We start from the raw sequence: 14420 nt of genomic DNA on the forward strand, positions 1-14420 counted from the left end.
TAAACAAGTAGGTTTTAAGCAGTTTCTAAAATGAAGACAAGATGTAGAATTTAATAAAATACAGTGGTACCTTGGATTACGAGCATAATCCGTTCCAGGAGCATGCTTGTAATCCAAAACGCTCTTTTATCAAAGCAAAGTTCCCCATAGAAAATAGTGGCAACACCGATGATTCGTTCCAGAACCCAGGGTCTGTGCTTGTCGGGTGCCGGGTGCTGCAGTGCCGTCTCCTCCGTCTACCACCTCTGTCCGTCATCTGAAGAAGAACCCCACAGTGCCGCTTCGGGGGGGGATGCATCTAATATACGCCAGCCACCGGAGAACCTTGCAGTGCCGCTTCAGAGGAATGCCTCCTCCATCCGCCGGCCAGCCCTCAACGTCGGATGCCCCCGTATGCTGGAGAGCCCCCACTCGAGCTCACGCAGCTGAGCGCCGCCCCACCTGCACGCCGTCATGACATGCACAACGCCGATGATTGACACTGTGTGTGTCACACGCAACGTGCAGGCGGGACAGCACCCGGCCGCGCAGGTCCAGATAGAGGTCCTCCAACCTGTGGAAAGCACCCGACGTGAAAGGCTGGCCGGAAGACAGAATAGGAATCCCCCGAAGCGGCATTTCCTGGGCTGTAAGTGCTCGTTTATCGGGGCAGTACTCGGTTTGCGAGGCAAAAGTTTGCTGAGTGTTTTGCTCGTCTTGCAAAACACTCACAAACAGCGTTACTCGCAAACCAAGGTTCCACTGTATTTTTAAAAAAGCATGAATAGAGGGGCGTGGCTTGGAAGCGTATGAGCACGGTCGGGTACACGGTGAGCTCCTTCCCGATAGACCTTTTAAAAGATAAATAGGTTACAAAATTTGTTTTTATCCGGCTCAAAAAAGGAGGATTTATTAACCTATGGTATCCGGAAAGCAAATAAATAAAGGCTGATCAGCTTTCGCAGCAACGGGAAGTGCCAAAAGAGTGAAACCCGAGCCAGCGACCCCTTCGAAAAATCTAACAACGAAAGACAACTTGGAGCTCCGTGCAATTAGAGAAATTGTATTGGATAATTCAAAGAAAATTCAAGAGGTGAAGGAAGAGATTTATATTCTTAATAAAAAAAATGGAGTTAGCTGAAAACAAAATGGAGAACCTGGAGAAAAGAATGGAGACAGTTGAAATATAAGTAATTCAAATGAAGCCTGATCATAAGAAAATTGAGATACTTACACAGATCCTGGAAGATTGCTGTAATAGGGAGAGAAGGAGTAACTTGAGATTATTAGGGCTTCCGAAAGGGGCAGAGAAAAACAATATGACTTCCTTCTTAGAGAACCTCCTCCCTAAAATCCTGCCAATTAAAACGAAGTATCCCTTAGAAATAGAAAGAGCCCATAGGATACCTTCAAAAAGGATTGCGTCCAGTAATCTTCAAGCTCTTAAGGCACCAACAAGCATTGAAATTATGTCGCCTTGCAAAAGAGAATAAAAATTTAAAATTTCAGGATTCCCGTAGTCACATCGTGCCAAACTTCGTGCCAGCAACTGAAGCTAAAAGGAAGAGTTTTCTGGATTTAAGGCTGCAAATGAGAAACCTCGGAGCAAAATACGGCTTGATTTACCCGACGATTATGAGGGTGACATACAGAAATAAAACAAATAATTTCAAAGAACCAGGAGATTTGCAAGAATTTTTAAAACAACTGCAAGAACCAATGACTTTATACAAATGATTCAGACGCTGTATAGCTCCCCTGCTGCAAGATTGTATGTTAATAATAATTTATCAGAGCGTTTTAATTTGCAGAGGGGGGTTAGACAAGGCTGTCCATTATCTCCTTTGCTTTTTGATATTGTATTAGAACCCTTGTTATTAGCCATTCAACAAGCAAAGGGGATACAGGGTATTCCCTGTACAGATTGGGAATATAAAGTTTCAGCATATGCAGATGATATACTGCTTTATTTGAGAAATCCAGAAACTACCATTCCATGCTTGCTAGAGTTGATAGATAAATTTGGAAAATTTTTAGGCTATAAAATAAATTGGATTAAGTCAGAAATTTTTCCACTTAATGTGCATTGTACTAAAGGATTATTTGATTCATTCTCATTCGTATGGAAGGAAGATGGATTAAAGTATTTAGGTATTAGGATAAAAAATACACTGGAAGACACAATGAAAGAGAATGAAATTTTTTTATTAAAAAAAGTAACAGAAATGTGTGAGCAATGGAATCCTTTACATCTCTCTTGGTGGGGGAGAGTCCAAACTATTAAAATGATGATATTGCCTGTGGTTTGTTATCAAATGAGTATGAAACCAGTTTTTTTTCAAGGGTCCTTTTATAAAAAGCTAAATGGTATTCTTACAAAATTTGTTTGGCTGGGTAAAATGCCTAGAATTGCTTTAGTATCTTTACAAAAACCAATTGCGGAGGATGGGGTAAACTCCAAGATTCAAATTGGCAGATTTAAAATCGTATGGAAGCATTGGATTTTTGCAGGTATACGGACTTTAGATGATGTTATTTCAAATGGTAAACTGCTTGATTTTTCACAGTTGCAATATAAATATGGTCTTAATAAATCACAAAGTTTTAAATGGTTGCAACTGAAGCAGGCTATTTAGGAGGGGTTCCCTGAATGGAAAAATCTCAATAATCAGTAGAGTCTGGAGTTCTTATGCTTTCAGGTGGATTTTTTTGGGACACCAAGCTGCACAGTGGTATAAATTGATATCTGGATTTATGAATAAAAAACCAAAGAATGGTCTTAGAGACATTTGGAGCATTGAGATTAAGCATCAAATTTCTGCATCTCAATAGCCACAAATTTGGTCTTGGAGAACGAGATGTACAGTGTCCGCATCTATGAGACAAACTTGGTTCTTTTTGTTACAAAGAGCATTTTGGACCCCAGTTCGATTACAAAAGTTAGATAGCTGCAAGTCTAATAGACGCTGGCATTGCAATCTGGAAGCAGGAACCCTAGATCATTTAATATTTTATTGTCCCTTTATCATGGCCTTTTGGAAATCAATTTGGTCTCAAATAAATTGTTTATTAGAAAACCATGTAGCTTTATCATATGATACAATTCTGTTCGGTATGTCAATGAGAACAAAAGTTAAATTTCATCAAGCAATAACAAACTTCTATTGATTATGACAGGAGTCGCCATGCAACATATCACCAGTAATTGGAAAACTTACAATAATCTTAGCTATACATTCTGGTGGAATTCGTTGTGCCACATTTACAAAATGGAAAGAATAATTGCTTTGCAGAAAGGGAATTATAATAATTTTAAAAAGATCTGGGGGCCACTGGCAAATTATTGTAATCATTAGACATTAGACATTTTCCACTGACAGTATATTTATACTTAGGGGGGAGGGGTATGTATAAAGTTCTATTTAAAGGTTAATCAATAGATAAGAATACAATATTTATATGATATTTTTGATTGAAATATTTGAGGGAAGGGTGGGTGGGGCGGGAATAAATTTATGTATTTACAATGACAATAGAAAGAAATTCAAGTGATGTGTAAAAGTTTTAAATGATGTAATATTGTGTTCTTGTTGTAAGATGAAAAAATGAATAAAGAATTTTGAAAAAAAAAAAAGCATGAATTTCTGATTTCTAACTTGCTGCCTGGTAAGAAAGCAATGTATCCTGAACTTTCTTAAACATGCATCCTCTAACCAGGGGAAAGATTTCATGAAGAGAATTGTTAAATACAAAGTGATTCAATAAATAACCGGGCAGCAAACCATGAAGTGCCTTATAACAAAAACAACCCAACTTAAACATAATACGTGCCTGCACAGTTAACCAATGTAATTTTAAAAAGTAGGGTGTAATATGATCTGATCTTTTAAAATTGAAACATGTGGAGCCTTCGAAGGTGCTTCAGAGTACTAGACAACATAATGTGGTCCACTGTAGCTCCAAACCGTGCTCAATAGCACACTCAGTGGCTGTCCACAAAATAACACCCTGTCGTGTGGCCCGGACTGGAGCCACCCTGCAGGACCGGATTCCAAACAGGAACCAAAAAGAAAAGAAAAAAAACCAGATAACAAAAGTCACCACGATTATTCTTCAATGGCAAAATAATATCAGATTTTATTTCTCTTTTGTCCCAAGGTAAATAGGCTTTCCAAAACAGATGACAAACTTGTCAGAATGTTCTTCCTTACAGTAACACAAAAAAATAGAAAACAAAAACCAGCAAATAACAGTTCCAATAAAGGCATTAATTTGTTCTCAGCAATGTTTCTATTTTAGTTGTGGCAGAGGGTTTAATTGCCCCAGCCTTAGGGTTGTCTGCTTCAAAGCAGGCAGCTTCCAAAACACAAACAAAATTTAGTTCAGTGCACACGTTCAGCACAAGTATCTCAAAAGTCCACACAAGCCTCTGGCCAGTTCCAGTCACTGCCAGGTCAGGAGAGTGATAGGTTTTGCGAAATAAAGCCTCTAGACCGGCTTTCAAAAATTCCCTCCCAGGGTGTTAGCAAAACCTCTCCCAAATACAATCACCCCTTAGCTTGCATTCAAAAGAAAAATTGTTTCTTTAAACAGTCCATAAACACCAACCTCATTCACTGCTTGAGGGTGAAAGCACAGTTCACCTGCATGGGCTCAACAAACTCAGGAGCAAACTCTGTCAGGCTTTCTTCCACATCCATGTTCTGACCTTCCAGAAAGTTTAATTCCTCAGCCTGACCAGCCTCTATCACCTCCATAGGCATAGGCTTGTTGCACCTGCTTGGCTCCAGGGACTCTCTAGGGAGAAAGGGCTTAAAACCTCTCCCTAGCTGGCCTCCATTCCTGTTCTCTGAAACAGGTTTATATACCTTGGGGCAACGCCCTGCTGTGTCAGCCCTGGCAGTGTTCCAAGGGCCTCTTGGGCTCCCCCGGTGGTCAATGTAATTATCTACTTCAGAAACAACCTGTCCCTTCACAATTCCTCCCCGGGTTTTCTTTTTTACTTCTTTTCTCTCTGTCCTAACTGGGACCTGAACAGGGAGAATACCTGGCTGGTCACAATAACTACATTACAATAATTTATAACCGATAAAACTAAAGACTGCACCAATAGTTGAAACCCTGTAGTGTCAAAATAAGATCTGAAAGAGCGTAATTTCCAAAGAGCACAGAAACCCTTACACACAATTTCATCTACTTGTGCTTTCATGATTAAATTCTGATCTAACTGAATTCCTAAGATTTTTATAGTAGATTCTATGAGTTAAATTACACCTTTTACATCAACATTAAGATTTTCTTCAGCTAACCCAGTGTTCTCCCCAGCGCTTTTCAGCCGGGCGCTCCGCCCAGCAAATTTACATTACCGCCCGGCTGTCATCTGCCCAATCCTGCTGCCACCACTGCTTAACGCGCAGCCTGAAGAGCCGCCGAAAGACTCCCGCCTGACTTTAAACAAAACAAAACCCAGCAAGCGACTCAAACCCGGCTTCCCTCCGAAACCGGAAGTTACGTCGGGGGGGGGGGGGAAGGGTAGGGAAAGAGAAGCCGGCATGGACCATTAGAGCCCCAGAGCATGCGGGAGATAGGCCAGCCACGGAGGGAAGCTTACTTGCTCTTGCTTACTTCGGGCCTTTCTCGCTGCCGGGTCCTGCCTACTTTCTGTTTCCGCGAAGGCAGGACCCGGCAACGAGAAAGGCCCGAAGTAAGCAAGAGCAGCAAGTTGTAAGCTTCCCTCTGTTGCTGACCTTTGGGTGATAGGTCAGTGACGAAGGGAAACTTGCAACTTGCCTTTGTCTGTAGCGAATCTGCTGGGTGTGTGAGACGGGGGGGGGAGTGAATGGGAGGAGAAATGCTGCTGTACCCAATTAGAGGGGACGGGGGAAGAGAAATGCTGGTGCTTCTGCTGTACCCAATTGGGGGGGGGGGGTTAAGAGAAATGCTGATGCTACTGATGCTGTACCCAATAGGGGGTGTGGGAAGAGTCATGCTGCTGCACCCAATTAGGGGGGAGGGTGAAGAGAAATGCTGCTTCTGCTGTACCAAATTGGGGGGAGGAAAAAGAAATGCTGATGATACTGCTGTACCCAATGGGGGGAGGGGAAGAGAAATGCTGCTGCACCCAATTGGGGAAAGAGAGGGAAGGAGGAAGAAGGAAGATCAGGAAAAGGAGGAAAGAGATGCAAAGACCATGGGAGGGAGGGAAAGGAGATACCATAACATGGAGTGGAAAGGAGAGATGTCAGGGCATATGGGGGGGGAGCAGAGCCGGATTAAAGGATGGGCACAGGCCTAGGGCCTGAAATGGTCAGGGGGGGCCCGTCAGTGCTGTGCTTTGGGGCCTCACCCTTGCTGGATTCGCTGGCAGCAGCAGCAGCCTCATCATCATCCCAGGTGCCCCCCCAAACCCAATCCGACCCTCCTATCTCTCCCTCCTTCCCTCATCAGTGACATGCCAGAGGGAATCACGGCAGGAGAAAGCCCTGAAGCAGCCTGCTTAGAGTAGAGCAGTGCTGTTTAGTCTCATGATGGGAGGGAGGGAGGGAGAGATAGGAGGGTTGTGTGTGTGTGTGTGGGGGGGGAAGAGTAGCAGTGCCCTGGGTGCTCGGCCTGGCGTCATGAACTTCTTCGGCTAGCAACAGTATTTACAATTCACTGCTGTTGCCAGCTTCAGGCCTTCCTCTCTGCTGGGTCCTGCCTACTTCTGTTTCTATGAAGGCAGGACCCGACAGAGAAGAAGGCCCGAAGCTGGCAACAGCATCGAATTGTGAATGCTGCTGCCTGAAGAAGTTCATGACGCCAGGCCTTGGGTAACAGAAGGAGCAAAGGGAGCAGATGGGGAGAAACTTGCTGCACCCAACTAGAGGGATAAAGAAGATGAGGGAGGGAATGAAACGAGATGCCGGGAATTGGAGGGAAGGAGGAAAGTATGCCAGACCAAGGGAAAAGGAAGGGGGAAAGGAAGGAGAAGATGTCAGAGCATGGAGGGGGAGGGAGAGATGGAAGAAAAGGAAAGAAGTGAGATGCCAGAGAATCAGGGAAGGAAAGATACCAGACTGTGGGGTGTGAAGGAAAGAAAGGAGAAGAGAGAGTTGCCAGAGCACAGGGGACAGGGTGCTGACAGAGAGAGAAAAATGGAGAGGTGGCAGAGCTGAAATCATTCATGTACAAAGGAGAAGAGAAGGGGCATAGGATAGACAGTTTATTGAAGGAGCATAAAAAGAGGGAAGATGCCATATGGAACGGGGAGAGGACGGACAGTGGATGGAAGGGGCTGATGCTGCATGGAAGACAGAGCGGACAGATGCTGGCTAGAAAGAAGAGTGAAGACAAGATGATTAAAGCAGAAACGACAAAAGGTAGAAAAAAAATTTTTTGTTGCTTTACGTAGAATCAAGTAGTATTGTATCTATTGATTAAAGTTTATAAATAGGAAATGGAAATAAGGCAGTTTTTTGGGGACTAAACCCCTTTCTCAGGTCAGGACAGGATACCATAACAGCAGGGGTGTCCAAATGGTCGAGCGCGATCGACCAGTAGATCACTAAGGCAATGTGAGTCGATCGCGTTGCCTTGGCAATCTTTTTCTTCCTGCCTCCCTGAGCCAGGCCAGATGCGTACAAGCGCCGGACTCACAAGACTTCACCTCCGACGTCAATTCTGACATCAGAGAGGAAGTTCTGGGCCAGCCAATCGCTGCCTGGCTGGCCTGGAACTTCCTCTCAGACGTAAGAATTGACATCAGAGGTGACGTAAGAATTGACCATCAGAGGTGAAGTCTTGTGAGTCCGGCGCTTTTACATTCCTGGTCTGGCTCGTGGAAGCAGGGAGAAATTGGCGCGATGGCTTGAGTGGACAGGGGGAGAGAGAAAGAAAAAGAGACAGAAAGAAAAGGGGAGGGGCAGAAAGAAAAAAATATTGGATTTATAGTCAGAAGAAGGAAGTGCAAACAGAGACTCATGAAATCACCAGACAAAAAGGTAGGAAAAATGATTTTATTTTCAGTTTAGTGATCAAAATGCATCTGTTTTAAGAATTTATATCTGCTGTCTATATTTTGCACTATGGCCCTCTTTTACTAAACCGTAATAGCGGTTTTTAGTGCAGGGAGCCTATGAGCATCGAGAGCAGCGCAGGGCATTCAGTGCATCTCCCTGCTCTAAAAACCAGTATTGCGATTTAGTAAAAAGGGAGGGGGTATATTTGTCTATTTTTGTATAGTTGTTCCTCAGGTGACATTGCATAGAATCGTCTGCCTTGACCTCTTTGAAAACCCGCGGAATATAAATGATAATTAACATTTTCTCTGCGTACAGTGTGCTTTGTGTTTTTAAAAAATTTTATTGTTGGTAGATCATTTTGACTTGGTCATTTTAAAAGTAGCTCGCAAGCCCAAAAAGTGTGGGCACCCCTGCTGTAGAGCCATTTCTTGTATGACTGGATGAGCTATATTTATCTTTTTTTTTTAGCTGTTTAAATTCATGCAGAAATAAATGGCTAGATTGAACCTAATGACTTCATTAATGCCTTTCCCTTTTTTAAACCTCTATACCGTTTGAAAGAGGGCAAATACTTCTTAAAATTTAGTAAAAATATTCTGGCACAAGTGTCAAACCTTAAAAAAGGAAGTCATATTGAGCATTGGAAAATAATAATAATAATTACCTAATAAAAATAGTATACATTTAGGGCTCCTTTTACTAAGTTACGATAGTGGTTTTAGTGTGCGCTTAGCGCGCGGAGGAATTGCCATGCGCACTAGATGCTAACGCCAGCATTGAGTTGGCACTAGTTTTCCCACGTAGCGCAGGGGTTTGCGCGCGATAAAAATGCTAGCGCACCTTAGTAAAAGAGGGGGTTAATTTTCCCCACCACCAAATTTCCCCATCCCGCCCCACCCGGCTACTTTTTCAAGCCACCCGGCTGGAAAAAATTTCTGGGGAGAACACTGTAACCTATGAGGAGTTGCAAAGAAAAATTTAGATTTTTTTATATTGAGTTTCAATTTGAATTTCTTCCACCCTTGACAAAATTAAGGCAATTAGAAAACAGATAAATGATTATGCTCAATTAAGAGGGTCATTCATGAATAGTGTACACCATTACCAACTGCTAGAACAGTTCTCCTTGTAGAGAATCTAGGATCTCCCTACTTCTAGGAGACCCAACAATAGGGATACCCCAATCAACATCTGGCATATTAAAATCATCTATTAGTAGTACTTCCCCTTTTATAGCTATATTTGAATGTCTTCAATTAAATCTCTGTTTATTTCTTTTATCTGTGAAGAAGGCCTGTATATCACACTAATGTAAATACATTTTCCATTCTCTCTTTCCAGATTGATCCATAGTGCAACATCCTTACTCTTTAGATCCTGTAATTGTGTGGCTTTAATATGATCTTTAACATATAATTTCATTCCTCCTTCTTTTCTTCCTACCCTGTCTTCCTGAACAGACTATAGCCCAGTATAACTATATACTAGTTTTCCATGAACCACATCTCCGTGATCACCACTAAATCCAAATCAGCCTCTTCCATCTTAGCCTCTAGATCAAGAACCTTGTTTTCCATGCTTCACATATTAGTATATACACTTCTCCCTCCGTTATTCACTGTGATAAGGGATTAACAGAACCACAAATAACTTTTTTTTATGTTATTTGCTGTTTTCTATTAAAAACCATCGTGAATATGGTGAAACCGCGAACAACATGGTGGGAGACCTGGCCTGTTTCTGAAGGAGAGGCAAAACACGGTGAACAAAGTGCTAGGAATCAGCGATTTTCTCTGTAAACGCTTGGAATCAGTGATTTCTCTATGCAAGCTGATGTAATTTGGGGGGGAGGAGCCAGCAAGCTCAAAACCGTGAATAATCGAAACCACGAATGCTGAAACTGCGAATACAGAGGAAGAAGTGTACTGCTTTCCAGACATTGCCCCTTTTTCCCATGTGTGCAACAGCATTTAATGATTCACTTAACCGAAGGATTTGACCACCCTACCTCAACTATTATGTAAGGAAAACAGTATAAAATGCCTTATTCAGAATGAAAATCTTAGAAATGAACACATTTTCTTATCCTATTAATCAATACTTACGAAAGAGGTCTCTGAGTGGCAATTATGTAATCCGGTCTTCCATTTTTGTAAATAAGGCGTGCATTTGCTTGAACCCAAGTCCATCCATTTTCCTTGGTAAGAAGTCTGAAGATAGTCATGCCACTCTCTCCTGTCTTTATCACTAGAATTGGAAAATTCATATTATACAGTAATTAATAGAGATGCATTTATATACAGGGATCATACAGTAGATAAAATAAAAAATAAGATTTTAATAAATACATATATCACAATTAATTAGATAATCAATATTTCTTGAAAGCAATTTCTGTTCATAAGTAACCACAACTTAAATGATATATTTTAATTATCTGACTGGCAAAAAAACACAATTTCCCCTCTCTCAGCTAGTTGTTACTTTGCAGGCTCTGTCTCAAATGCAGGTCACAAAATCACAGCTGCTATATCTTTGCTGGTTTTGTCTTAACGCAGAAGAAAAGACAGGTGTGGTTCTAGAACTAAGGTACAGCCACTTATTGTATGACCAAAGACCCCTTTTACAAAGCTGTAGTAGTGGTTCTCGCAAAGCAAATACATCGAAACCCATAGGAATTGAATGGGCTTCAGTGCATTTGCTGCAACGGGAATCACTATTGCAACTTTGTAAAAGGAGCTCCAAATTAAGAAAAATCTATCTATTTATTTAATTCCTGTCCCACCTGCCTGACCTTCAGAAAAAGCATCAAATTAATTCCCAACAGCTTCACATTGAAAAGAAAAAAAAAATACGTGAATAGTTAAGCATTGGAATGCATTGCCAGAGATTGTGGTAAGAGCAGAAAGCGTAGCTGGTTTTAAAAAAGGTTTGGACAATTTCCTGGAGAAAAAGTCCATAGTCTGTTATTGAGAAAGACATGGGGGAAGCCACTGCATACCCTGAATCGGTAGCATGGAATGTTGGTACTCCTTGGGTTTTGGCCAGGTATTAGAGACCTGAATTGGCCACCGTGAGAATGGGCTAATGGGCTTGATGGACCATTGGTTTGACCCAGTAAGGCTATTCTTATGTTCTTATACGTAATAAAAGTCAATTAACCAAAACGAAAAAGAAAACTGCAGAATGGATATACAAAGTACAGGAACTTTATTGGAACAGATAAATAGTGATGATTCAACTGGTGGTTCTCATAAATGAGAGGATAGGACCCAACACAGTCCATGTTTTGAAAAACACTCCTTTCTCAGAGGTCCTATGGTAAAAGGAATAAATTAAAATGCACGATGAATGACAAATTATCAGGAAATGTTAGAAAGTGGAATTTGTCAGTGCTGTGAAAAAAGTGGAATTATGGGATAATATGTAATAAAAAGTTATACCAACTTTGGCTGAAGCTCACATAAAATGACAAGCACCCTAATGAGAAAATCGTGCAAGAACAAGATAGTGACAGTAAATAAAAAGAGACACGATGAAAAGGTGACTAGAGTGTTGGCCAGCCCAGTTGTGTGGACACAGGGAAAGTACATACCAATATGGTCAATGTACCTCAACAAAGGGACCTTATGATATGGTGATTGTGCAAGGATAAAATAGTATCATAAAATAAAAAAGAAGCACCAAGAAGAGTTGACTTGACTAGTGATGTGGACTAGGATGAAATACATCAAATAGTGTCAATGTCACTCAAAAGAGAACCATATAATATAGAACAAATAGGCATAAAATTCTTGAAAACAAACATAAAATACATGAATGAACACATTGTAAAATAAAGGAAAAAGAACAAGCATCAAAGAAAAGAACCTTTAAGAACATCTATAATATAATAAAATGGTAAGCCGCGCATGCGCACTTCCTATGCGTGCGTCCGTTTTCCGTGAGCTGTAGCTAGGAAGTGCGCATGCGCGGCTTACGGTCTGGCCTCATGCGAGGCAAGACAAGTGCGCGCATGCGCGACCTTCCCTGCTCTCTACCTGAGGAGCGGCGGCTGCCAGCCACTAGCACCCTCTGCCCTCTCCGTCGCCTCCCGGCTCCAGCGGCGTAGGCAGCAGTATAAACACGCTGCTTCGCACCCTTCTCTGCCGATTTCCTCTGCCGCATCTCTGATGACATCATCGGAGACAGACGCGGCAGAGGAAATCGCCAGTAGAAGGCCGCGAAGCAGCGTGTTTAAAGTGCTGCCTACGCGGCTGGAGCCCCCAGGTTTATTGGCGGTGGGAGGGTCAGGTGGGAAGGCCTGAGAGTGAGCGTGTGCGCACAGGGAGGAGACGGGGAGAGACGCGCTGGACTGGCAGGGGGTTGGAGAAGCGGAAGAGGAGAGACCGGTCTCCGAATGAGTGTGAAGACAGGGGGGCTCTTGGAGTGTGAGGCCAGCGAAAGACATGTGACACTCCCCCTGTGCTTCCCTCCCCCTTCTCCCCCGCAGAACAACTTCCGAGGGAAAACACAGTGCGACTCATTCAGTTCAGTAGATTTAACCTGCTGGACTTGGCTGATGCAGCATAAACACCAACCTCACCTTCTCCTCAAATTGACAGGGCTCATTCACTACCCAAATACCTCCCTTCACACTCATCCAGTATGCTTCCGACCCAGACTCCTCCCCTCCTCCCACTACACATTTATTACTCGCCAATGTCTTAGCAAACTCACTAATCATTCCTTACTGCCTCTCCCACTAATTAATGTTCCCACTAACCCAATTCCGTTACTCTCTCCATCTGATTCACACTCTCCCAATCCGTCCATCCACACTTATTTTCCAACCACTATTCTTGATCAGACACTCTCTCTCAGTCTGACCCAGATTCTCTACTGCCCTGGCTCCATGTGACACACACACTTCAAAACTGTTTCCCATCCTCGACTGCTGTGACATTCACTCAATTGCTCTTTCCTTCCACTGCTCTGACAGACACCAAAACTATCTTCCTCCTCCCATCCAATTCATTTGTTTCCAAACTTCTCCCTCAGTGACCACTTTCAAAACTCTACCCTCACCCATAAGCATCCTTTTTTTTTTTACTGTATCTCCCCAACTGCCCTGCTCCCATTCCACCCCCAATCTGACACACTTACTCACCCGACTGCCACCTTTCCTAGGATTCAGCACACTCAATTCCAAGCCACTTCATTCCTCCTCACGGATCTGACACAACTGCACAGGGAAATGGAGGGGGAGGGAATGCTGATGTGGCTATTGCACAGGGAAGTGGAGGGGGGAGAGAAATGCTGCTGCATAGGGGGCAGGGAGAGAGACAGATAGAAAGAAAGGCAGATAGTGGGAGGGAGGGAGACAGAAAGAAAATAAGAAAGAGACAGGGGCAGGGAGAGACACAGAAAGAAAGAAAGACAGTGGGAGAGAGAGACAGAAAGAAAGACAGATACATATATATTCTAGCAGGGGGGAGATAAAACAAAGGGAGAAGGGCTGCTGCTGGATAAGGGGAGCAGTGAAGGGGTGGTGGTGGACACAGGGGAGGTAAAAGGAAGGCAGAATGGACAGGGGGACCAGGCAAGGCATGGTGGTGGACAGCAAAGGAAAAAGAAAGAAAGAAATACAGAAAGCGGCTAAGGAGAAAGAGAGAGAGAGAAAGAAATAAAGACAGACACACACACATATATTCTAGCACCCGTTAATGTAACAGGCTATAAGACTAGTCTATCAATAAATGGGTGGGGAGATCATCCTCTCAATACTTACTAGCTATACCTTCCCTGAAAACAATAGGTACAAGAAGATCAGATATGTTTTCTGTTATGGGCCCACAATGGTGGAACTCTCTGCCACAACATATTAAAAATGAAAAAGATCTTCTTTCTTTTAAAAAATCCTTAAAAACGCACCTTTTTAAAGATGCTTTTAATACTCAATATTAATATTTTTACTTTTTAATTTTTTATCTACCCCCGTTTCCTTCTGTTTTTTCCATATTTGTTTTTCTCGATATAACAGATGTAACCTTTGCCCTTCTTCCCTCCCCAGTTCAAGTCTGTCTTGTCATAAATTTGATGTTAACGAATTTTTAATTTGTATCTTTATAATCGTATCCCTTTTTTACTTGTGTACATCGCTTTGTAAACAGATTCAGCGATACATCAAATATTAATAAACCTTGAACCTTGAGAGAAAGGGTTATACTTTGTGCAGTTTACTGTGAGAGTTGGGGCAGTAGATGAACTGGGATGAAAACCAACAGAAGGTATTATCAGTTATGCAGAGTCCAATGTTCCCTCTAAGCTGTGTGGCCCAACACCTCTTTAAAGACCCCGCACAGCAGGAAAGCACAGTTACTTACTGTAACAGGTGTTATCCAGGGACAGCAGGCAGATATTCTCACACGAGTGACGTCACCAACAGAGTCTTGGTACGGA

At 42.5% G+C, this 14420-nt stretch overlaps 1 protein-coding gene across 7 annotated transcripts in view; it reads right to left on the reverse strand.

Moving 5' to 3' along the window:
• Nucleotides 1–14420, reverse strand: part of AHR (aryl hydrocarbon receptor) — a 145966-nt gene that overhangs the window by 12118 nt on the left and 119428 nt on the right. For all 7 annotated transcript variants that reach the window (XM_033930957.1, XM_033930952.1, XM_033930951.1 and 4 more), the window contains one exon: nt 10085–10226. In XM_033930957.1, coding sequence (XP_033786848.1) covers nt 10085–10226 — 142 coding nt within the window. The remainder of the gene's footprint in view (nt 1–10084; nt 10227–14420) is intronic.

This window comes from Geotrypetes seraphini, chromosome 2 (genome assembly GCF_902459505.1).
Source record: "Geotrypetes seraphini chromosome 2, aGeoSer1.1, whole genome shotgun sequence".
Taxonomy (NCBI): Eukaryota; Metazoa; Chordata; class Amphibia; order Gymnophiona; family Dermophiidae; genus Geotrypetes; species Geotrypetes seraphini.